At 44.7% G+C, this 25741-nt stretch overlaps 1 protein-coding gene across 1 annotated transcript in view; it reads right to left on the reverse strand.

Moving 5' to 3' along the window:
• Pappa2 (pappalysin 2) overlaps nt 1-25326 on the reverse strand; it is a 213367-nt gene extending 188041 nt beyond the window's left edge. The window contains exons 1-2 of the mRNA XM_013015620.1: nt 24408-25326; nt 680-1742 (exon numbers count right to left, since the gene is read on the reverse strand). Of these exons, the coding sequence (XP_012871074.1) occupies nt 680-1742; nt 24408-25326 (1982 nt within the window). The remainder of the gene's footprint in view (nt 1-679; nt 1743-24407) is intronic.
• Between the last annotated feature and the right edge of the window lie 415 nt (nt 25327-25741).

Genomic DNA, 25741 nt, shown 5'->3' on the forward strand with positions numbered 1-25741 from the left:
ATGTGAAGTTGAAGAGAAAGTGGGCAGGAGTTGATGGTAGTCCAGCTAGGGAGCTAGGTCAGAAGGTTAGCTCTTATTTCAAGTGCAGCATCAATGGGAATGACCAGATCTGAGTCCTTTTTCAAAAGATCTTTCCGGACGCTCTGTGAAGAATGGAGCCAATAGGGGAACCAGGAGAAATTTGCACAGAAAGATTTGTGGCATCCATGCCTCCAATGAAGTGCTCAATCTGTACCAAGGACAGAGACTGCGACTTCCCTTTGTATCCGCATTACTGTGCTGAACGCCTTTAGGAACAGGTAGAATGAACAGTCGTGCCCAAGTGCTGTTGACTGGATTCTATTACTCTTTAGAATGCTTGTCCTGGAAGATTCCTTGTCCCCACCCCACCCCACCCCCGCCCAACTGGTAAAGAAAATGGTTCAGCTTTCCTGCCCCCCCAGGTGCACACAGGTGGTCAGTGCATTGCACACTGGCGCGCACAATTGTCTGTGACCTCAGCCACGCGTCTGCTCCCACTTACCTGGCAAAGCCTGGCTTACTTCACGAAAGTTCCATAGAGTCTGATGGGGAAGGATGTCAAGAAGGCTGTCTTTGGGGACTAAGGCGCACCCCATTTTGCCTCTAGAAGTAGCAAGGACAGCCCCCCTCCACAGCAGACAGGTCCCCAGCTCCTTACCTCAGGGGTGAGTCCGGGTCAAAGCAAGTCTTGCGCACGTCCGTCACGCGGGGGTTACAGCAGTCCCCGCCGTCGAAGTCGTTCAGGATGTTGTTGCACTCGGGGTGACACACCGAGTCCCTTCGGTTCCAGGAATAGCAGCGGCCCTGCAGGCGGCAGTCCCCCCCGTCGTAGCCCGTGAGAGGGTGCTCACATTCGGGGTCGCAGTGGTCGTTGCCGATCTTGCTGGGCTCACAGTTCACCAGCACCACCCGGTGCCGCAGGGTGGAGTTGTGGACGCGGTGCACGCTCAGCTGCCAGCTGATGTTGTAGCGCGCGAAGGCGTGCGCCAGCGCCGCGTGCTGCCGGCTGATCTGCTCCTCGCTCACCGTGGGGCGCAGCCCCGCGTCGTCGCACACGTTCACCACCTGGTAGCGGATCACCTTCTCCCCGCGGAGGGGCCAGTGCTCGTTGTACTGGGAGATCAGCTCCACGTTGTCGCAGACGGTCTGCCCGCAGGGCGGGGGATGCAAGGGTGACAGAACCTCGGGCTGGGGCTCCTCCCAGGCCTTGAGCACCTCCAGCTGAGGGTATGTCTCGTCCTTGAAGGGGACCCATTGCTCCTTCAGGAGCTCGAACGTGGCGGTCAGCAGGAGGGCGCCCACGTCCCCCGCCTGGCTGGAAGATTGCAGTTGGCTCTGTGAGAGCGCGGTGGACCAAATGATCAGCGTGCCCAGATGACCACGGAAATAATGCCCGCTCTCCGAGGTGTCGCCACCCAGGAGCAAAGAGCGACAGGATGCCATGAAGGGGCTGTGCAGAGGACCAGACTGCCCCGTCCTGCTGGCCACCTGCGCGCCGTCCACGTACAGGACCATGCGCTGCCCGTCGTACGTGGCGGCCACGTGTGTCCACATGCCCGGCTGGTAGTGACTGTGGCCCGTCACAAGGGTCGCTTTCTTCACACGGTCGGTTCGGAGGGAGAAGAAGAAGCGAGGGTCTCTCCTTCCCCTCTCTTTGCCCGTGCGGATCCCCAGCGCCCAGCCCTTGTCAGTGATGGTGTGGGAGCAGTTATCAAACACACCTGGGAAAGAAGGAAGAATCCGGGGGAGAAACACCAAATACAAAGAGAATGGAGAAAGGAAGGGGGGAGGAGGGGAAAACCACATGTCAATAGCGAGAATGAAGGCTTTTGAATTGGAAGAATAATATATAAATGACACAGATTACCCGCCTGCGCTGCCCGGCCATACTCTCATATTGGACCATGTGGCAGCTCATTGGAGATTCCACCCAATTGCGTTTCTTTATATATTTAAAAATACCTAACGAAAACTGGGAAGTGGACAGCCAGTGCAAATGATGGCCATCTATTATCACTTCATCAAGAATATTCTTCCTGATCACTGACTTCCCCCCACCCCTACCCCGGACCCTTTATATTCTGGGGACCCAGGAGGGCAGCTCTAGTCATTTACAAAAGACAGCAAATTGCATGCCCCTTCAAAAAGTCATTTCCTCCATTGAACATGGAAATGATTCTCAGAGGGAAAATAAGGAGGTCTCTTGGAGAAGACTACCACTTCTAGACATTGTTCCTGGGGGTAAAGAAAGACCTGTCATCTGTAGAGTACAACTGTTTCCAAAGAAAGCAAAATGGAATAAGCCCCAGAGAGTCGATTACAAAGGTGGTTATTCTACATCCAGCGGTACCTACCACAGTACACAAGCAAAACTTTCCAGGTAAAAGAAGGTCCTTTCTACTCACTGCCCCATGTCCTTGCTCAGAAAAGCCACCGAAACAAGAAATCTACTTGATAAACAAAGACAGCACTTGTAGATAACAGGAAAAGGGAGTCATGTCAAATGTGGCAGAACTACAAAACTACAAATGGAAGAGAACCATGAGACAGAGTGGAGGCCCATGACATTCCCAGTATGCCATTGGTGGGTGATTTTTTCCTAACCTCCTGGGTACTTCTTTTAGGATATAGTGTCAGGATGAGCCTTTACTTGTAAACTACATGAAGGCATTCTTATAAATATGTACTTCTATCTACGCAGAAATGCTTAATAAATATGTCTTGAGCTGATGAATGAGTGATAATGATCTGATAGTTGCAGGACCAGGTGCTTGAGGTTCATATCAAAAATCATCTCCCCTAGACTATGAAACAAGAATTTTATGTATTCCTTGACCTTATAGAGTTCCCTCCAATAGCCCTTGTTGATGGGTGTTCTGGATTTCTAAATCATAAGCTTCTGCTTTTGATGACACCAAATGTTTAATAAGTAGCCACATTTTTATTAAAGTAATCTTTATAAATAGCTTCCTTTGTGTCTAACATAAGTAAAAACTTGCCCATAAGAGGATTTTTATTCTTTTGCTTTTCAGTTTGGTTTTGGTTTCTTTATTTTTGTTTGTTTCTCCTGGGTTGCTGTTTCTGATTTCTGTACCTTTTGTCTTGTATGTAAATTTATCTGATTTGGGGAGGTAATTGGAAGTACAGAAATGGTGGGACAAAGAGTTGAACAAATGCAGCAGTGACATTCACTAGACACTGTGTTGAAAATGAACTACAGTATACACCTTGTAGAGAGGGGGATTGGGAAGGGAAAAACTGGGAGAAAACAATGGGCAAGATGACACTGTTCAAAAAGAAACATACTTAGTGCCTGACTTATGTAACTGTAACCCCTCTGTACACCACCTTTACAATAAAATAAATAAATTTAAAATAAATTTTGAAAAGTCATTTTTAACCAAAACAGCCTCTACCTAGTAATTCTAACAATTCACCTTTAAAATACTGGTAATGACTAGCTATGATGCAATGGAAAGTGTCTAGTATTTTGTTTGTTTTCTTGGTTTTACACAAAGCTTGTCAAGAGAATTAAGAAATATTGCTTTGAAATCTCTTTCCATTGAAAATCCATTGGTGGATTTTCAAAAAAGAAAACAAAACTGCATGATCAATACTAAGTTTCTCTAACCCACATTTTCTTCTTGGTTCACATATTTTAATAAACATTATAGAGCCTTAATTATGTCTTCCTGTTGACTTATGAACAAGTGTGCTATAATATTTAATGAGTACCACAGAGTTACTTATCTGTCACTTCAATGTTGGCTTTTAAGAGAAAGTCTATATTTTGATGCACACATAGTATGTGATGGAATTGGAGTATAAATTACTAGACTTCCCATATAAATTACTAATTAACTTACATGAGGTATCTAGTTTTCAGTGGTGAACACTTTAACATCTTATCCTTAGATTTTTGATTGATAATCAATAAAATAATTATTTCTCCATACTTGTCTCAAAGGCAGCTTTGTCCTGAAGTGGAAAATCTGCAGTATTAGCCAATTGATGTGGTGCATATTACTCCCACAATGGCCAATTTCAAGTTACCACTATGATGTCAGTGTGCATGGAGTTGGGAAGAGAAATGTACAATTGGCTCTGGTGATCCAGCAGGAGCCAGTTCCAGCGCTTCTAGATTCACAAAAGAAAAGCAAATACAAGCTTCCAAGCGTCTCCACTTCCCTCTAACAAAAGCAGATAGCCTGCTTTGCTGAAGATGTGACCTTCTGCAATGAAAGGGGAGTAAATATTGCCTCCACTTTGGATTTTGAGCTTTACGCTGTTTACCAGAACGCTCTGTGACCAGCTGCACCTGCGAATAAATTCTGTCCAACCATTTATCAAGCAGCCAGCCCAGCTTCCCACATGCCCTCAGGAAGCTTTCCCTTTGTCCTGATCCCTTGATCTCATGACACAGAAACAAGATGAATTTTGTTTCAAAAGATTTTTACAGAACCTTAATATTCGGAAGACTTCCCTTTCTACTTAGTCTAGCACAGCAAAGGCTGACAAACCAACACAATCTAAGCCAATACAATATACGTGGTGAAACTCTGAGCTTGTGCAACATTGAGTTTTTATAACTTTGGATGTACATGTGATAGAAACAAACACATTACAACTGTTGTTTGTTCATCAAAGCCACATTCTTGGGAAGAACAGAGGGACCAGATCACTAATATGATTTATGAGATCACTCAACACCAAACTGAACTATGATAGCCCATGGTTAGAAACATCAGATCAAATGATGTAACACAAAAGATGGGGGTGAGCTTGAAGCCAAACATTTGGACCATATTGTCTTAAAACCTTATAAATAATTTTTTCAGCACTTTCATCCAAATGTCCTCTGGTATATATCAATGTTTACTAAATTTAAACTTGTTTGAACACCTTGCCATCTTTTAAAACTGAGTTTGGAAAGAAAATAAAGTAAATTAAAGGAGCATGTCTTGTTCATTTTATTCCTGCTCTCAACTCTAAAAATCATATTTAGAGACCATGAGTTTCTTAATAGAACAATAGATGCATGTGTCTGCAACAAAAATTATTTGCATCTATTGTTCTATTATCACAAATTATCAGGATTTGGAAGTAAAAGATCCAGTTACCAGGAGCAAGCCCTTCATACAAACAGAAATGTAATATTCCAGGCTATAAGGAAATAAATGTAAGAATGTGTGAGCCTCATGATTTAAGGGTCACAAATAACTGTTCAGTGGGAGGAATTCTAAATGTAGCCCTTTGTAGAGAAATAATTTTATTTACATTTCTTAAATTAGGTCTTTTCACTTGCTTATGACCAAGAAGGCATAAAGAGCCTTAAACCACCTTTTATTAAATGTCTACTACACTCCAACCATAGATCATTCAACAGTCCTAGTAAACCATACCACAAATGTATGACCTGAATTTTAGTATCTTCTCTTACAGGCCATAAACTAAGCATTAGGCTATTATACAAGCAATTAACAATCTCACATCTAGCTAGTGCAAGAGACAAGAATCCAAACCACGTGTATTTTGTACTACACAAACATTTCAGATACTTTCAAAAATTAAGAGTTGCTAGGAAGAAAGTTGTAAGCTGCCTGTGGTGTGGACTAGTAAAAATGGCAGGAATGAATTTGTAGACCCACTTTCTTTCTTTGGATCTTGAAGACAACTAGGATCTGGTTTCTCAAAAGTATCCACAACGGGGGGGGGGGGCTGGGAAGATGGCTCAGTGGTAGAGCGCTTGCCTTGCATGCCTGAGGCCCTGGGTTCGATTCCTCAGCACCACATAAGCAAAAAGAAAAAAGCTGGAAGTGGCGCTGTGGCTCAAGTGGCAGAGCGCTAGCCTTGGGCTTAAGAGCTGAGGGACAGCGCCCAGGCCCAGAGTTCAGGCCCCACAACTGGACCAAAACAAAAAAAAAAGTATTCACAACGGGAAACATGAAGAAGAAAAAAGTAAGTGACTGATTCAATCATTTATCTTTCACTATTGACCAAAGCCTAAATTGACAGGCTACCTTATTGAATATCTGTTCACATTTCTAGGTAGACCTCCCAAGTTCTTCAGTGACATATCATACTCAATAATCAGTTCTAACGGACCTAGGCAAAGGGGTTAGGAGCTTTTTGACCTGTGTCCAGGAGTATGATATTGGGGTAGGGGGAGAGGTGGAAGGAGGCTAATTTAAATATCACACATCCAGAAACTTGTTCCAAGCCAATGATTTTCACTGCTCTTTTTCTCGGACTCTCAATTAGGTTTGTAACTGCTAGCATAGGAAATTGTGCTTGTAGGGAATGTAATCAAAAGGGAATGTGACATGATCCTGCTAGGAGCCACTCACACCTTTTCCAGGGCTCCAGCAGGACTGCTTCTGGTGGCTTACTCCATTCTCTATTAGCAATCTCTCCTATCTCCTCATGGGAGGTTCTGTCAGTTGGTTTTATAGAATGGATTCCCTTAGCCACAGGACCAAATAGAGGGAGTGGTGCTTCCACAGTGCTCTTGGCACCACAATAAAGAGGAAAGGTATCATCTACCTCAGGAGTTATAAACATCAACCTAAAAATGAGGGAGAAAAATAGGGCCAGACCTGGTGACACACAACTCTAAGGTCAGCTGTTTGGGCAGTGGAAATCAGGACGTTTGTAGTTTGAAGCCAGCCTGAGCAGAAGCCAGCAAGAGTTCCATTTCAACAAATCAACCAGTCAGTGGTGTAAGCTAGGCCTGTAATCCTAGCTGTACAGCTTGAAGTCTAAGGCCAACCTGGAGGGAAAAGAGAGAGAAAGAGAGAATTCTGATCTTTGGAGGGCTCTCAGGAAACTCACTGTCTTTAGTATGCTTTGTTGTTGTTAATCGTGGGGCTTGAACTCTGGGCCAGGGCACTGTCCCTCAGCAATTCAGTTCAAGGCTAGTACTCTACCACTTGAGCCAAAGCGCCACTTCCAGTTTTCTGAGTGGTTTATTGGAGATAAGAGTTTCACGGGCTTTCCTGCCTGGGCTGGCTTTGAACTGTGATCCTCAGATCTCAGCCTCCTGAGTAGCTAGGATTACAGGCGTGAGCCACTGGTGCCAGGCTAGTATGCTTATTTGATTGTACTGATAAAAGTAGGAAAATAGCATCTATACATTTTTCTTCCTCAGAGCGGAGGAGTCTCTGTATGTATGTTAAGAGCACCATGAAAACTTGTTTGAGAAGAACCAAATAAATAGTTAAAAAAAAAAAAAACAACCAACCAATGCTGAGCAGATGCTCTGGCTCTTGAGCTCCAAAATCTTCTCCTCTACCTCAATTAAAACTTTCCTCCATGGTCTGTAAATCACTTTCTCAACACCAACCATTCGAGTATAGTGGACCCCACAAATGGTATTGTATCTGTCCCATCTGAAATCCCGTCTGTCTCTGGGAGGCCCTCCCCAAACTATCCTCAATTTCATCTTGTCTATAAAGTATTTGACCCTGACCACCTACAGCTTACTGAGCCATTTATTGTTGCTATTTGTTTAATTATTTAATCAAGCAGTTTGAGAGATCCTAGATAACAAGAGCCTGTATCACCTGTCAGTGAACTTCCCACAGGGTCAAGGAAGGGTGGGCTCTTGCTCCTATATTACACCCACTGCTCTTGAAGACGGCGCAGGAGACTGTGGGTTGTGGGGAGGATCGCAAGAGCATTTCTGTGCATCTTAGGGAGCACCTAGAAACATGACAGCTGCATGGGTTGCAGAAGAATGAACCAAAAGGGACCCAGCATTCTCCTCACTCTGCAACTACAGATAGACATTCCTCCCTATTTTACCTTCGCTTTTCCCCAGGCATCGTAGAATGGGCTCCTTGCCCCTAGACCCTAGAAGAAAAAAAAAAGGATGACAGCACCTAGAAGAAACCTTCCTGGGAGATTTCCTTAGGGAAATCTCCACCCAGGATATAACATCAAACCCTGGCAGTCTCACAAAGGAGATCACTCAACAGCAAGCCAAGGTGGCAGAGGTAAAAGGAAGGGTTTTTGTTTTTTTGCAGAAATGCTGCTTTTGGCAGCACAGCTGTGGACCCTCCCTTCCAAGAAATCCTCATGGCAGAGTTCTGCTCTACACATCTGGACGATGAAACAGAGGTGAGAAGTCCTGCTTCTCCGAGAAGCCCTGCTTCTCCGAGAAGCCCCAGCAGCTTCCAGGAAGGTGAAGCTCCACTTGAGAAAACAAGGAGTCCACGCATCGTCTCTCTGGCTGGTAACTGGAAAAGACAATGCTATGTGGTGCAAGTTTGTTTTGTAGGAGGAAAACTGAGCAAAACCAGGGCCAGGTTAGGTCATGACCATAACTCAGTCTGATACAAGGGAAGAGCCTTTCTCAGGATGTTATGCCTGGGCTGCCTTACATCTGTAGGTGCTGCCCTCTGCAGAACTACTGACCCCATTCCCCCCACCCCAGATAGCATGAGTGGATAAAAGGAGCAGAAGGAAAAAGTCATCCATCAAAGAAAAGGCAAGCCTGGCAGAAAGCAGGAAAAGTAGAAAAAAAAAACGTGAAGGGGAGAGGGGGGGCAGAGCAGAGTTTTTCAGCTGTTCTAGATAACTTTCCATCAAACAGGATTAGTCTCAGCTTTTCATCTACAAGTCCAAGGGTTTACCAATTAGAGCGCAGAGTGGGAAGAAACCTCCTGGGGACCATTCTCCTAGCATCTTTCCAGCAAACTTTTCATTTTAGTCATGCTCTCATCACGGGCAAGGATGATAAAAAGCAGGACGGGAGGCTTCCCACGGGCCACCCATGTATAGCATGGGAGTCCATGAGGCAGCTTTGCAGGCAAAGAAGAGGATGGCTTTGAAATTGCCTGAGAGAGCAAAGCAAGGTACGAGATAAGATTCCAAGGGAGTTTACAACTACAGAAAAAGTGGCCCATGCATGGTCCTATAGAGTATAGTTAGCACAGGCTCTGGTCCAGCACAACATGAACTAGATACTCTTCCAATTATTATTAGTAGCAATAGTAGTATTGATTGAGAGAAGGGTGGTGTAGGGAACAAAGTTAGAAGCACCCAGCATGGAGGTAACTGACATTAGCAGCATCTGCTTGAAATTGCACATACTTAGAACTCCTGGAGGACTTACACCAGGGATTCTCAGTGTTTATTGTGGATGTGGGAATATATTGGGCTTTCTTCAGTAGTGAGTAAGGGAAAAGATTCATCTAGGGACTAATAGACAAATAACACCCACAAGTTCATCTCCTCCACTCCACTTGCACTTCATTTATTTCACACACACACACACACATTATGAACATGTTTGCCTGTATCCATCTGAGACACTTCCCATTTCTCACATTATAATGGAGATGTAAAGACATGAGTAGGGAATCCTAAAGAGGAGGAGGAGGAAGAAGAAGGAGGAGGAGGAGATTTTTAAAAAACACAAATGAAGACAAGATAAGTAAAATTACTATCTTGAAAGGTGGAAAAGAGGAAAATTGGTTTTTGTCTAGAGTTCAAGTGATATTGCAGAATAAAAGGCACACTTGAGAACCATTGTGGAAAGAGATTGTTGGTAAACCATATCCATGCTGGAAAAATACTTGACAGTCACTTAGTAAAAACCACTTATACTCTTCAGCTCTGAACTTCCATTGCTAACAATCACTGATAAAGAAGCAATCTAGGAAGTACTCACAAGGACGTTCACAAAAGCATCATCTGTAATAGAAAACCAAACCAGACCCCTTGAGCAACACAATATCACCCTCCCATCAAAATACCCTACTTTTGATAGATAAATAGTTTGTAGAACCTACCTACTGGGAAACACCTGTCAATTGTGTCACATGTCAACTCTAGGGAGAATGATATTATGAGGCTGGTGGCGCAGAGACCACACACCCACATACTTTGCCGGTCAGAACTAAAAGTCTCAAAGCCCTTTTGTCCCACACTGTGAAAATCTGAGAGGATGTGGCGTGTTTGCTCACAAATTGAACCCAGGTGAGGTTTCAGAGCCCAGTGTTCAAAGGAGACTCTTAAAGCTGACCTCTGAGTAAACCCCTGCTATGGAGTGGTTTTGGCTGCTTGATCTCTGAGTGAGAAATAGAAATGACAGAGGAAAATAAATGATCTAATTAACTGATATTCGTGTTAGAGAAAGATTAAAGCTGTAAGGGTCCTTTGTAACTTTTCTTGTTTTCTTCTGCTTTCTAATGCAAGATTTAAATTAAGCTGAGGCATCCTGCAGGAGTTGAAATAAAGTCAAACTAATAACCAAGACCTTTAAGCATGTATCATCCTCGGTCTACCTTTTGTGATATCAGGTAAATGTATTTTCCTCTCTGTGCCTAATTGCCCCATGTGGGAAGATGAGCTGCACTGACTTTGTTACATGGACAGAAAATGTTCAGAAGCTTAGTCTCTAGGTTCACCTTGATGGATTCAAGGCCATTCTCCTGTGTCTTGGTACCCTGTGCCTGTGACCAGAGCAATAGCACATAGAAAGGATTAAGCATGTATCACTGTTAATGACATAGTTATTGACGAGGTTGTTTTCTACTGGATTCCTCCTTGGAATTCATCTTGTAATCATGTCCTTCCATCTCCTAAAAAGCAGAGCAAGTCAAACATCATAGTCATTCTAGTTAGCTAAGGATACTTGTTAATCAATTTTCCCTACAAACAATTCCATGCTAAATTGTACAGCATAGATGTGCATTCGATAAGAGCTTGAGAAAGGAGAGTTTGCAGGAACTAGAACGGGCAGGAAAGGCCTTTAGGAAAAGGAATCTGAGCAGGCCTGGCAGCTCAGCTGACAGTGTCCTGAGAGCAAACTCTGGATTCTTGTGTTCTATGCATCTCCACAGAAGATGAAACGGCACCCAACACTGAGTAAGCACTCAGAGCACAGATTTAAGCCTGTAATTCACTTAAATGTATTTAATCATCATAAATCTGAGAGAAAAATCACCATGTGCTCCAATTTACCCATCCTGTACCAGCAATCAGTGGTAAAGAAGTACTAGCACTGAAATTGAAGCTGAAATACTGGTCCCCAAATCCAGCATTTCATCCCACCAGAGGAAAGAAACAGATTTGGATGAAGTTAAACACATTGAAGGGGAAGAGAAAAACTTGCACAGAGGCAAGGAGCTAGTGACAGGCAGGAAGGCAGGTCATGATCGTGTGGAGATAAGCAGGTCATGTGGAAAGGATATTAAGGAACATAGTTCATGTTGGGAGTCAGGAGAGACCAAGTTCTGTGCAAGAGGCCAAAAAAGCTTTTGCCTGGCAAAGGACATAGCTAGCAAGATCAATAGAAACCCCGCAGACTGGGAGATCTTCACTAGCCATACAAAACGGAAAAGGGTCTCATATCAAAAATATACCTCGAACTCAAAAAATTAAATCTCCCAACAACAAATCCTCAGACTATTCTCTAGTCCCTCATTCAACCCAAAGTGCACACTCTATTCTAGGCCCTGCTCTGTGCTGGAGTGGATCACAGATGACTGAGATCCAGAGAAGCTCTCTGGGAGCTTACAGAACATCACACATGGTTTTCCTAGATGAGAAAAGAGGCTCAAACTTTACCTAAAGTTAGAACTATAAGTATATGCTTGGAGAGAAGGAAAGTTACCAGCCAGTAAGAGCTCGGACTGGGAAGAGTGATGTTCACAAAAGAAACAGGAACTTTTAGGGAACAGCAGCCTCTTCCTTCAGTTCCTGGATTTCAGCAGCATACCCTGTATGGCAGATCACTGCTCAGTTACCTGAGGTAGAGAAGGTGACACCACCACAGTGGAGCACTCTCCTCAGCCATGCTGGTCCCTGGCCAAGGTCACCACATGCTATATCCAAGAGCCCAGCAAGTCTGTCACACCCATGGAGGGAATCCTAACCAAGATTACCTCTTTCTTCAGGATCCAGGCCATGGGTTGTGTTCTAAGGATATTGGACTGTGCAATTGTTTCAAGTTATTAATGTAGCTTGAAGCAAACAGTGTCCAAAACAGACTTCTTCTGCTATGGTTTTTGTTTATAATTATTCTATGTGAAACCAGAGTTTATTTCAAAAATAATCATTTCACACTTCTTTGTGTTCATAAACATCTCTTGAATAAAGGACTAGTGAGTGAGTGAATGGATTAATACAAGAACCTGAACTAGGACCTGTGTATAGGTATATTTTTAACTAACATGGTTTTATCCACCAAAAATTAATAATCAAAACACACTTCAGATTTTGAGAAGACCAGAGAAGGAACAGAAAGATTGGAAAGACTTGGAACTCAAGGCCCATTCCCAGGCCCCTATGGGCCTCCGCTGCAGGCTGGTGATACTCATTTGTCTCTGGTTACACACTCTGCTTGCTAACCTACCTGTTGATAATAATGTGAACAAACATGCGTACAGACAAAAGTCCCATAGGAAGGGACTGTACTTGCAAAACAGAGGAGACAAGTAAAAGCAAAGTTTCTGAAAGTTTGAAAATCATCACTGTTAAAGCAAGATGTAAACTGCATGCAATTTTTATAGAATAGCTCCTGGTCAATATTGGTCAAATGTAAATAGAATAGGGGGAGGGATGGGTGGCTGGAAAAGTGGGAATTGGGGAAAAGGTTCTAGATATACCAGGAATCTCCAATCTCTTAGACATCTACAAAGACAATAGGATTCAAAGATCACCAGGCCTTCCTTTTCCTATTTCCAAAATAGGATAATTCACTTCCTAATTTATGAGTCTGAATCTTCATTTATTCATCCTCTTTCAAACATTTATTAGAAGAGTTGTTGGCTCTCTAGGTTATGAGGCAGTATAGATTCACCAGGTGAGGTGAAAGTTAGAGCCAACCTACTCTTCCAATAGAAATGGCAAAGCATTTGAGGCTCAAAATGTCTGATTAATACCAGCAGCACCGTGTCCAGCAAACAGCACAAGTGAGTTCATGAGGATGTGCTTAATGGCTAGAAAGCAAAATGGGAACTACATTCGGATAAGATAGAGTACAGGGTTTCAGAAAAATCCATCAGAGAACAAAACAAAAAATCAATCTTTCTTGAAAAGGACCAAGGAAGACTCCCTGAAGAGATGTTCTGGCAGCTAAAAATGCAGCTGGTGAAAATAAGAACAAATCAGATGGCTGTGGGCTTGGAGAGGTTTCTAGTTAGTTGTAAAGCATGAAGGGCAGATGTCAAAGGCTGGGGACAGAGGGTACATCTCGGTAGAAACAATGTGGTACTCTTAGAAGTTGAGCTGTAAGACACAATTTATGCATTGCATTCGAGCCCTTCTGTGTGTGTCAGGTTGTACACATGTTCACATCCAGATGTATGTGCAAATGTGCCTCTGTGTGAACCTTGGACACCAGTAGGAACATCAGGAGGTAATGTAAGTAGCGTTCGTTTTGATGTATGAAAGAAGCTAACTTTATCCTGAGTGCACAGCAGAGACTTCCAGCATGTTTAAGCATGAAAGTCACTTGAGCTGCCTTCCATTTGAGAAATCTCCCTGTGACTGGAGTCACATAAACTGAGCTTCCTGTAAAAGATGGCCAGAACTACTTCAGCCAATAGTAAATGAAATGTGATTAATATACCAGGGCCAAGTGTAAAGGCAAACCAGATACAATTCAGTGATTGGTAATTGGCGTTTCACATGTGATGCACTGAAGGTAGCAAAGAGAAACAAAACCTCCCAGAGGTCAGCCTTGGTGAATGTGTCCTTCACTGTCAGAAGGAATCAGAAGAAAGGATCTCAGGTAGACAGAATTGGGAGGCAGGGCGGGACCCTTCACTCCTTATTGCTCCTGTCATGCAGTTAGAGACGAGTACATAGTAGATAAGAACATGTATTATGGGAGCAAAATATCCAGAGTGAAACCCTGGCAACATGGAGTCTAGCTGCATGACTTTGGTCCTGTACAGGATTGCTTGGTGTAATCGAGCTGTATGACTGTTCTGTGTGGACCTTGAGTGGCAATGTCCTGCTTCTCTGTGTGCTCCTGTCTCTCCATCCCCTTCCTCGAGTTGTCTTAAGGAATACTTGAGTTTATATTTATAAATTACCTGCTTTAATGTCTGGCACAAAGTAAATATTTCATAAGTATTCGTCAAAAAGTATTTCTGCAATCATTTCTTGGAATGATTGTTGGCATTTGTAGGCTTTATATTTCTGTTTATTTGTCTTCCATTGCTTTATCCTCTTTAGATTGACTCTCTAGATTCTACTTCTTTGTTTTAGGTCTTGAGTCTTAGATGTCTCCTCACACAAAATAGAATCTCTTGGAAGCTGTGATCTAATTTTGAAGTCCTCTTTCACAGCTCAGTTTCTGTATAGACAAGACCTTCTACCATATTCATTACTTTTCCTCTCATTCATATCTCTAACTTTCTGTGATCTTGATTCTTCTTACCTACAACTCTGGAGTGAAATTGCTCTCTCTAACATTATCAGTGATTCCTAATTTCTAGGTCCAAAACACTCACTTACTTGGGGCCTGTGGCTTTCTTAGTACATCTATGCCATCTGACACTCTAACCTTGTCCTGTCCCATCCCTCAGTTCTAGACATTTCAGTCTTTCTTCCGAATCTCTGGTTGCTTCTGCTCTTACTGGCCAGACTGGCCATTCCCATGGTTCTTGCTCTAATCAATTTTAAGAAGATTCCTACCAGACTTCTCTAATCAATTTTAAGATGATTCCTGCCAAGCACAGCTTCTGTCTTAAGAGACTCTTTTTAATTCTCTAGCATGTGACTGTACGCCTACTACTTCACCTAACTGAAGCTCAATAAATGCACCATGAGTGAATAAATGTTAACAAATGAATGAACCAATCTACTCTTCTCATAGCCCATCTAGAATGTGCAGCACCTCTTTGCAAGGAAGTTACCAACTGTTGAGTCACCATGTAAAAGGTGACTAACTGATTCCCAAGCCCTTGACCTCACTTCTGATCAGGTAACTGACCTTCATATCCAGAAATAAGCGCCAATCACTGGTCTTGACATTCCAACTGGTTGTCATGACAATGCATTCACATCAACACCTTCTGAGATGCTGGCTTCCAATTCTCATATTGTATATTTGAGCAAGACCACTTTTTACTCACCACTTACCTCTGACTCAGAAAGGGAACCGGGATGTTTTTGTTTGCCCACTGAGCTTTATTTCCTGGCTGTTCCTTTTTTAAAAAATAAAAGTCATAATAGAGGATTGTTTTAGAGCAGGTAGTAAACAGAGAAGAAGGGAAGAATGCTGTTATTTTTTGGACACAAATCTTGGCAGAGAAATATACTCTGGAAGGTGCTAGAATGAGAGTGTGGGTGATGTGAGCAGAAACAAATTTGATGGGCCCCCAGAGTCGCCTAATTCCATGTACTTGAACAGAAGCAAGGGATTTATGTACTTGTTTATGACCTCAGGAACCAAAGTTAATGGATATCCAGAGTATACAGGCTCAGGGTCCAAATGAAGGTGTTACCTTCTTCTTAATAAACACCAAATAAGGTGTTTATTTGGCCTCCTCAAAGCATGGAGTAAAACAGGAAAGAGGCAGAGCCAGACCTCCTGGCACACACATTCTGAATGAATCAGATGGTCAGTTCCAGAGAATAAGAAAAAAAAATGTTCACAAAGGAGGAAACAGGAGGTGAGGAAGTAAGAAGTGGCGCAGCTAAATTTGTTTGGGCTGCCAAAGGTGCTTCCTACTTTCTAGCCTTGCCTCTGTCGCTCCTAAAGATTTCTAATCCAACAGCCTATGGCCCACCCTAGAACAGCACCCAGAGTGGTTGCCTGGGGTTTGCATCCCCTTCTGGAGGCCTGGGAGAAGGAGGCAGCAAAGAATGAGCAGTAAGCACCAATGGTGCCTGGGCACTCCAAGCCTCACCACCTTGCGTCTCTGAGATCAAAAGGACTTGGGAGAGGCTTTTACAGCAACCGAAGCTGGGGGGATGGAGGAGAGCAAGTAATGGCAGGTGTGAGGCCTTCTGGCTGAAATACAACAAGTTAGATGGTCACATCACCAGCCTCAGTGGAGCTCCTTCCTTGCCAACCAAACCTCAGGCAATTGGGTAACTACACAATCCCAGGTCTAAGGCTGGGAGTGGACTGGAGAAGTTTAGGATACCAAAGTATGAGTGTTATCATTCTCCAGCCCCCATCCCATTCTCCTTTGCCTTCAGAAAATGTTGTTGTACCATAACTTCTGAGGGGCTCAGGGCTCTCCATATGTCTGTCATTTAGTGCTCAACAGGGAGTGATGCACTCTGGGATAAGGATGAACTCCTTTGTACAGATCTCAGTTCAGGAAGGAGAGAATCCATTCCCAGGATACCCTGGGAAAACAGGGTAGTTTGATGAGAGGGCTTCCCTGGGATTATTGGGGCCCCATGGACAAAACCAAAGGTCTTTTGCTCTTCTCTTCTTTTCTTTTCTTTTTTGTCAGTCGTGGGGCTTGAACTCAGGGCCTGAGTGCTGTCATTGAGTTCTTTTGTTCAAGGCTAGTGTCCTACCACTTGGAGCCACAGCTCTACCTTCCAATTGTCTGGTAGTTAATTGGAGCTAAGAGTCCCCATGGACTTTTCTACCTGAGCTGGCTTTGAATTGCAATCCTCAGATCTCAGCCTCCTGAGTAGTTAGGATTATAGGCATGAGCCAGTGGCTCCAGATCTTTTTCTTTTCTTTTCTTTTCTTTTTTGTGGGGGAGGAGGTCCGGTCATGGGGTCTGAACATCAGGCCTGGGAGCTGTCCCTCAGCTCTTCAGTTCAAGGCTAGCGCTCTACCACTTGAGCCACAGCGCCACATCTGGCTTTTTTTCTTTTTGCTTATGTGGTGCTGAGGAATCGAACCCGGGCCTCATGCATGCAAGGCAAGCGCTCTACCACTGAGCCACCTTCCCGGCCCCCTCCCGACTCTTTTTCTTTGTAATGTCCACGACAATAGCCACATTTCTCCAAGGCCACAGAAGCCCATTTCTTTTCCAAGAGTCAGAAATATAAAAATGAACCCTAAGGATGGTGCATTACAAATTGGTTCAGTGTGTGTGTGTGTGTGTGTGTGTGTGTGTGTGTGTGTGTGTGTGTGTGTGTGTGTGTGTGTGTGTGTGTGTGTCCATGTCTCCAAATGATAAGCGGAGTCATCGTATAACCTGGCAATTTCCCTCCTATTCCTATTCCTTTTGAAAAAGGCTGCTGCCTGCTCCAAGTCCAAGTATTGCTGCTTAACTGCTTCTTTCCCTCAAGAAGCAGCAGCAGCTAGAAGCCTGTGAGACATGCAGAATCTCAGGCCACCGCTCTCTACTGAATCCAACGCTACATTTGGTTTATAGAGTGGTGCTAGTATAAGCAGCAGATGCCAAGACAGGATTGAATATGCAAGGATAGTACGAAGGGGACAACTCTGAGAGAAAGCACGGAAGGCATCAGAAAAGGCCACGAGAGCCTCGAGTCTATGACACAAGTGTGATGCTGAAGGAAAAGAGAGAGAAAAGGAAAGTTGAGGGGGAAGAGCCTTCTAGACCGCCCAGCAGTCTTCAGAAATACCTTGCAAGGCCTTTGATAGTCCCCAAGCCAAAGTCAACCACCTCTTTTCCCCTGCTACCCCAAGGACGTGTGGGCTCCATACAACAATAGTAGTGAACTTGAGCACATAGGGCCCATGGTCCTTGCTCAATGAAGCTCTCTGTAGTTGGAGCCCTGGGAGGCATATTCTCTTTATATCTGTTGCCCCGTATACTCCACAGTGACCATCCAATCTCTCTGCATAGTGAAGTTCAAGTAGCCACAGTCCAGAGCAGAGGATGGCAAAGTATTTTTATGGCAAAGGCCAGGTAGTAAATAGTTTAGGCTTTTTGCGCTATAAGGTCTTAGTCACAACTTTTAAGTGCTGTCATTTAGCGTGGAAGCGGCCACAAAGAACATACAGTCTAGTAAGTGTGGCTATATTCCAATATATTCCTGTTTACAAAAACAGGCTCTGACCTTGCACTTGCTGTGGCCCTCTGGCCATACTGTCTCAAACCCTGCTCTATAGTTGTAGGGTTTAGGCTTTCTTGAAGTAGTTAAAGCATGTTTTTCTATGAAACAGATAAGACAGGCTATTCCTGCCCTGAACTCCAAAGTCTCCTACAAAAGCTCCTAAGCCATCTCTTCAGGCATGCAGAAGCAGAATTTGTAAACCACAGTCTTTGCTCACCACATAGCTCCTCCAGTTCTAGAAACTTCTCCCTACCTGTCTTACTCATCTCTAATGTGCATCTACATTTCTAGTTTATTCTACAAACACAACTGAGAGGTATCTATCACTGGGGTCGAGGTTTGTAGATGACACCAGTGAACTGGTTCCTGGGGAATTTCTTAGCTCACAGAAATAAGACAGGTACAGAAAGAAGTAATAAGGTGACAAGTAGTGCACAGCCCAGGAAATGCCATGTGAAGGGCTTTGGGAGCAGACCAGAGAGACCCATCGTCATCACACAGGGAACTGGGGATGCTCCAGGCCTGCATGTCCTGCCATGGGTTGTGAAAAGATGAGAGATAGAACCAGATAGAACCAGAACCAGGCAACCCCCATTTCAACGCTCTTCTGGAGGGTCAGAAAGCCATGTAATGGAAATTCTCCTTCACGCAGATGCTAATTCCAAACCATCACAGCAGACAACCTGCTCTGAAAAGAAAACCCATGGCATCCTCTGAGGGGCAGGCATACTCCGCCAGGCCTCCACATCCCTGGCTCTGTGCTAAGGGCAAGGGGGCCACTGTATGACAAGGTCCTGATCCAGGAACCGCATGTGAGGAGCTGAGCAGCTGCTCAGGGTCTGCTAAGGACAGACTGTCTGACTTCCGGAATTGCTCCCCATTGGAAGAGGCAACAGAGGAGAAGACCATGGAAATGCATCCTCAGAGGAGCCCTGGGAAAGGTGTATGAAGCTCTTCACCTGGTCTGCGGTTCTGTTGGGTGAAAGCAGCTATCTCGTAGCTCTTCCCCACCCATGTTCTCTTTCCATCTACTTAAATTGGCTTTCTACAAAGCTCTATACCACATGCAGGTTGGCTTGAAACCAACGGGGGCAGAAAAGTCCATGAAACCTTTTTTTTTTTTTTGGTTCGGTTGTGGGGCCTGAACTCTGGGTCTGGGCGCTGTCCCTCAGCTCTTCAGCTCAAGGCAACCGCTCTACCACTTGAGCCACAGCACCACTTCCGGCTTTTTTCTTTTTGCTTATGTGGTGCTGAGGAATCGAACCCAGGGCCTCATGCATGCAAGGCAAGCGCTCTACCACTGAGCCACCTTCCCAGCCTGTCCATGAAACTCTTATCTGCAATTAACTAGCAAAAAATTGGAAGTAGAAGTGTAGCTCAAATCGTAGGACACCAGCCTTCAGCAAAAAAGCCAAGCAAGAGCATGAGGCCCTGAATTCAAGTCCCCATACCAGCATGCACTCTTCTTACCAAACACAAAACCACTTTTTGCAGAGAAGAGGATGTCACAATATCCTATAAAAATCCCATTTTGTAGCTCTGCCTCAAAACGGAAAAGTTGTCAATAGGCTCTAAACAATGACCTCATGCTTCGACCCTGGCCCTCAGGAAACCCAGACAGCTCTGAATATTATGCAAGCCATGTAAACATGAACATTTTTCTAGGGACTAAGCAGAGATTTAATCAGATTTCAATACAGTTTATGGCTCCATAAAAGGTTTAATACCTTTGTTCAATGTATTTAAGAGTACTGCCCAGGCTAAAAGAGAACAGATGACGCTGTAAATAAAATAAATGAGTCCTTTTGAAACTGATTCTAGTGTTCTCATCTTGAGACCGTTCATAAAAGAATGAACCTATTTATCACCTTCCCAGTTTGACAAATTAGCAAACTAAATTGCTAAGGGATTAAAGTTAGTATCTTCTCTAAGGAAAAATGAGACATTATTGGGTTAGCACCAAAGAAGTGCGGCTTAAGAAACAGTCCTTGGTGTGGATTCCTCACACTGTTTAATAACTTTTATATGATTAATAAATCCCACAGGAAGCCAGGTGTCAGTAGCTTGTACCTGAAATCCTAGCCACTCAGGAGGCTGAGATCTGAGGATCAAGGTCAAAGCCAGCCAAGACGGGAAAGTCCATGAGACTCTCATCTCCAAATTAACTAGAAAAGCCAGAAGTGAAGGGTGGTCAAACGGTAGGGTACCACCTTTGAGCGAAAATAATTAGGGATAGCATCCAGGCCCCCCCATCCCCCGCTTCCCTGCCGTACTGGTAAAAAGCAAGCAAGCAAATAAACAAATGAATGAATGGACAAATGAAGGAATGAAACAAATCCTATGGGTCAATCCCAGTGTTGTGCACCATATAAATCATGTGACTCACTTAATATTACCATAGCTCTCAGGACATTTCCTCTCTCCCTCTCTCTCTCTCTCTCTCTCTCTCTCTATATATATATATATATATATATATATATATATATTCAATTTATTTGAATTGAACCACACATTTATAAAGAGTCTCCTTTCTCATTTTTTTCAATGTGATGAAATCAAAGCTCAGGATGCTCCATGGATTGCCAAAGATTGTAGTGCAGATAAATGTTGGAGAAAGGATGTGATTCCAGGTCAGTCTGCCTCCCAAGTTCCACCGGGGACATGCTCTATAAAGCTTGGGTCTTCAGAGGAGGAGACCTCGCCGTCCTGAAGGACACTCTCTTAGACGTCTTTGTATTCCCCAAAGCGGCTTGCCCCCTTCACAGGGCAGGACGCTTGATAAATATTTGTTGGAAGAAGAAAACCTGGACTCGGGCTCTAGCTCTAGCATAGGCTTAGTGCCTCAGTGACTCAGTCTTCTGTAGCTTGGATTTGCAGGTGGTTACTCAGCTGGGAGAATTCAGGGAACATTTTAAATCAATTATGGGTACAGAAGAACCTATTATGTTTTTTCCCCCTTTTGTGTATGTTGGGGTTGAAGTAGAAGAAAGGAAGTCGAGACAGAGGGAAGGCACAGTATGGTTTGGGGAATACATGCGGAAGCTTCTTTAAGCTTTAAGTCACACCAAGAAAGGCCAGGATCTGGCTCATTCCACTCCCTGGCTCCAGTGGCCTAAACAGCTGGGCTTCTGACCTCAGGCTACTCGTAGGAAGCCACAGAGCCCTGAATTGCTGGACCCTTGGCTAGTCACTTTTGTGGAAAACACTGGAGTGGAATGCTTGCATATCATTCTCCCTCAGACTTTGGTATATTTGCTTACCTGATGAACTATGGAAAATTTACCCTCATTCCTACTTTAAGCACCTTTCGAGCCTTCCTTTAGTCCATTCCCACTCTGAGAATCTCTTAGCAGCCATGTCTAATTTGTTGTAGACCCTCATAAAAATATTTTTGTAATCCATTCTGGAGTCCTCCTTCCTACTTTGGAAGGATGTGGCAATTGGAAAGGAGGGACGGGTAATACCACTTGGTTGGTTGGTTTTGTTTGCTTTACTGGTTGACAAAAGTACCTGTTAGTCAAAACCTCCAAAGAAGTCATTTCAGAAATTAAGAAAGAGGAGCCTTATATGAAGCGGATCCCAAGGGATGCCTACCAATAACATTCTGGGACAGGACAATTAAATTAAACCCACAGACCAGCTCAGGACACCCCTCCAAGAAATCTGACATTTCCCCAGTGGCTTGCTTACCTTCCTGTGCATGAAGCAACACTGCCACCTAGTGCCAACTGTTGAAAGTATTCCCCAATGCCCCTGGTCTAGGGTAAGAGATTCCCCCATAGTGACTGGTATGGTTGAATTGCTTGAGTCCTCTGCTGAAGAGAAAAGAAGCCGCGTTTGGTAGACAGAGAATTTTAAAATTGGCGTGGATAAAAGATGAAGAATGAGAGCTTCTGGAAGGGTGTGGGAGTGAAGTCTTGGAGCAGCACCTTGCTCTGCCATTAGTAGAGTAGCAGAACTGTTCCACTTAAAATATCTAACTCCCAGGGTCTGGATTCTCCATTGTCATACTGGATCCGTGAAAAACAAGTGGTGAGCTGCCCAAGGGCTGGTAGCAGGGTGAGAGTAAAGATGGGGTGTCAGTGGGTCTGAATAAATTACTGCAATTGGGATACATTATCCTAAAGAGGGCTTGCTTTGGCTACCTTGTGGCCCCAGCATGGGGTCTATGGAGTCTAAATGTCATCAACTAAGACAATGAGTAGGCAAAAGATAGGTCAATTCCCTGAAGCTCTCTTACTGGAATCTCAAAGAATGGAGATCTTGTTTGCAGCCCCTTTCTCTCACAGATTTTTACCCTAAAGCCTTCTTAAATGCTTCCCGGTGTGTGCAAACTGGAGAAAATTACAGAGGGAAAGGTGAGGAAGTTAGGCCTGGGTGGTCTCGTCCCTAGATGTTCCTAGAGTTCTGACATTCCTAAAGAGGAAATCCCAGAGCATCATAGGGGGCCACATGGATTTAAAAACTAAAGGAAAGAAAGAAATGCCAGCAGATAGACTATCTGCAAAAGAGTCCCTGCCTGCTTGAAAAGGGTTTCGAGATTTCATACACGTGCTTAGGAGAGGAATGTGAACTGAACGTGTGTTCTTGCAGTGTGGGGACCGTTCATTGTGATGGACAGCTGGGACAGGCAGGCAGGCAGGCTCATGGGGTGAGAGTAAGTAATGCAGAAAAGAACTGGAATCACATCATGGCACCACTCTTCCCTGGGCAGAGCATGCTATAGAAGAATGGGGGGGCACAAAATAGGACCTAGTCACCAATGGTCCTGAATCTCTTTCTTAGATCTGGGTTTTAAAAATACCACGCCTCCAGGTACCACTGTTGGTTCACACCAGAGAGGCTGAGGTCTGAGGATCACAGTTCAAAAATCTGCCTAGGCAGCAAAGTCTTTGAGGCTATTATCTCCAATTAAGACGTGAAGTTGTGGCTCAAGTGGTAGAGCACTAGCCTTGAGCAAAATGCTAAGGGACAGTGCCTGGGCCCTGAGTTCAAGTCCTAATACTGGTACCAAAAACACAGCAGCAGCAGCAACAACAGAAGCAAAAAGGCAAAACCTCTCACATATAACCCTATTCAATCTTTCTCTAATTCCTAGAATCTGTTCTGGGTACTTATTGTTGCTTCTGCAAGAGGAGAGGTCAGCAGAGTAGTGGATGTGTGTCTAGACAGCAAGCATCCAGTTTCCCTGGCAGATGGGTACTAGGAAGCAAGTTTAAGCAGAAAGAAGATGTCATCTGGGAAAAAACTGTGAAGCTGCCAACTCTGAACAGAAAATCATCTCATTAATTCTTCCATTTGGCCCCAGAATAAGGATTTCCTTCGATTCTTTCTCTGCCTCGACCTAACTTCCAGCCCAGCCCCTTTTCTCTCCCCCTTTCTTTCTCCCCCTCCCACCTAAAAATAAAATAGAGCAAAACCACAAGACTCAAGAGTGCTCAGTGTCTGGGAATCCCAGCTTCCAACGAAGAAATCACAGCCAAAGAAGGGGAGACAGAGTGTCCGGAAGGGATGTTCCAGCAACACCCCACTGGAAAAGGCTCCTTCCTTCCTGATTTCTGTCCTTCCTCTGAAAGTTATCTGAAGGCATCTAGTAATCTGACAAGGGTTTAATTGGAAGACTTGTCAAGCAACCCAGGGGCCTTAGAGTTCTGTCAAACTTGCCTCTAACACATCTCTCATTGTCTCAATTTCCTCATCAATGTAATGGGCCCAGCAAACATCACAGCATACTGAGGCTAATCCCAACTAATAAGATGAAGTGGTTCTACTTGCCTTGTGTACAGTTCTGATATAAGGGATGCATAGACATTCAATGGAAAATATGAATTCCAATCCCTCCTCCCTTGTTTGAAATCAACCTCCTCCAGAAGGCAAAAAGAAACAGGTACTCCTGATCATGCTTTTTTCTTTGCCCTTCCGGGTGACTTTCCATACAAGGAAAGCTCAAGGGAGGAGAAATAAATACAGATAAGATGCTCAGGTAAGGGCCACTGATTAACAGCACGGAGTTCTCTACCAGGATTCATCTTAAGTGTCTCTTACAACAGCTAGGGCTAGAAGCCAGAAAACTGGCTTTCCAGTGCCTCTTTTCCAGTAGCCCCACTGGCCATATGAGTGACGGTTGGGACAAAGTGAAGGTGATCTACATATGTAGACCGCACCCTTGGTATTGTTCATGAGTCATTATCTTCCCTAAAATGGTGCCTAGGATACTGATGTGTGAATACATAAAGCCCTTCTCCCCCTCCCCCTGCCCCCTTCCTCCTCCCTGGATTGCCAGCTCTCTCCCCTTCCCCTCCTGGCTCCCAATGTCTAACCCAAGCAGACCTGGAGCCAGTACCCCCCACATACACCTCACTCCAGCCCCGCAGCCCCACCCCATCCCGGCCCCCAAACTTCTTAAAAGCCCAGAAGTTGGTGATTACCTGCGATGATGGCTGGGTTGCTCTGGCCTCCCTCGGGCCTCACCCACACTTCCACAGTGAACGCCTCCCGAGGACTCTCAGCCAGGACTTCTGGTTGCAGTAGCAGCCGCTCCCGCCTCCCAGAGAAGTACAAGACAGGCAGTCCTCCTTGGGGGTTAGAGGTGTCCTCTTCCCTGCCGGGGCTCCTGCCACCGTTTTGGATGCTGTCCTTCAGGGGATGGTTTCGAACCCCATACCTAAAGAGGTGCTTAGGCCACAGGTGGAAGCGTGGAGGAGCCACGTGGGGTTCTTCGGGTCCCTGCTCTACCTGCCTCTTGGTTACTTGGTGAGGCTGTGGGGACATGGGGGAGTCCTGCTTTTGTGTCTCTGCTTGGGCTTCCTCCAGGGGTGTAAAGGTGGTGGGAAGGGAGGCAGCTGAGGCCGAGCCTCCCCCTGTCTCAAGCTCACCTAGAGTCACCTGGAATCCTCTGTTGTCCAGATGAGTGCCATCATCTGTCAGCAGCTCCGCCTGTCCAATGGGACCTTCTTGTACCCACAGGTCAGCAGGCTGTTCAGCCTCGCTCCTGGCTCTTGCTGGTCTGTCAGTCGGATCTTGGGGAGCAAGGCTGCCAGCCCGGCCCTGGGTCACTGGTGTACTGTATTCTGCCTGATGGGTTTTCTGTTCCCTGGCTGGGTAGGGCCTCAGATGATTTCCATGTCTTCTGGGATAGACCCCAAAGGGGTGATGCTGAGGAGCAAATCTGGGTCTTTGAGGTGTAGTCCCCAACCAACAACGTTCTCCTTCCAACTGCACCTGCTTCGGGCTTGACCTGGGAGCCAAGGGTTTCTTGGGTGTCCTATCCAGCTCAGAGCTGCCAGTGCTGAACACCCACCCAGCCAGGATCACCAGGCTGATTCTCAAGATCTTGAAATACATCATACTTCCCTCAATTCTTCCCACTGAGTCAGAAATCAAGTTCTGGGTACCACACCACAATGATGAGAAGTGGAAGAGTCAGCTAGTAATGGATTTGCAGTCACCAGGGAAACTGTTTAGTTCACCAACTAAACTTCTTCAAGGAGCCCCCAGAAGAGAGCCTCTCCTGGCTACCTGTGCAGGAAAATGCTGCCAGAACCTTCTCTGCCCACTGTTTGCTGGCTCGGCCCTTGCCTTCTACCTCTCTGTATTTTAGTCCTTAAAGAATAGAGTTAATTGATCTTAGTTCCTTTGAATTTCCTCCCAAAGAGCTCAGGTTTCTTTCCCTCTTCTTCTTCTTCTTCTTCTTCTTCTTCTTCTTCTTCTTCTTCTTCTTCTTCTTCTTCTTCTTCTTCTTCTTCTTCTTCTTCTTCTTCTT

Source organism: Dipodomys ordii, unplaced genomic scaffold, assembly GCF_000151885.1.
Source record: "Dipodomys ordii isolate 6190 unplaced genomic scaffold, Dord_2.0 Scaffold27, whole genome shotgun sequence".
Lineage (NCBI taxonomy): Eukaryota > Metazoa > Chordata > Mammalia > Rodentia > Heteromyidae > Dipodomys > Dipodomys ordii.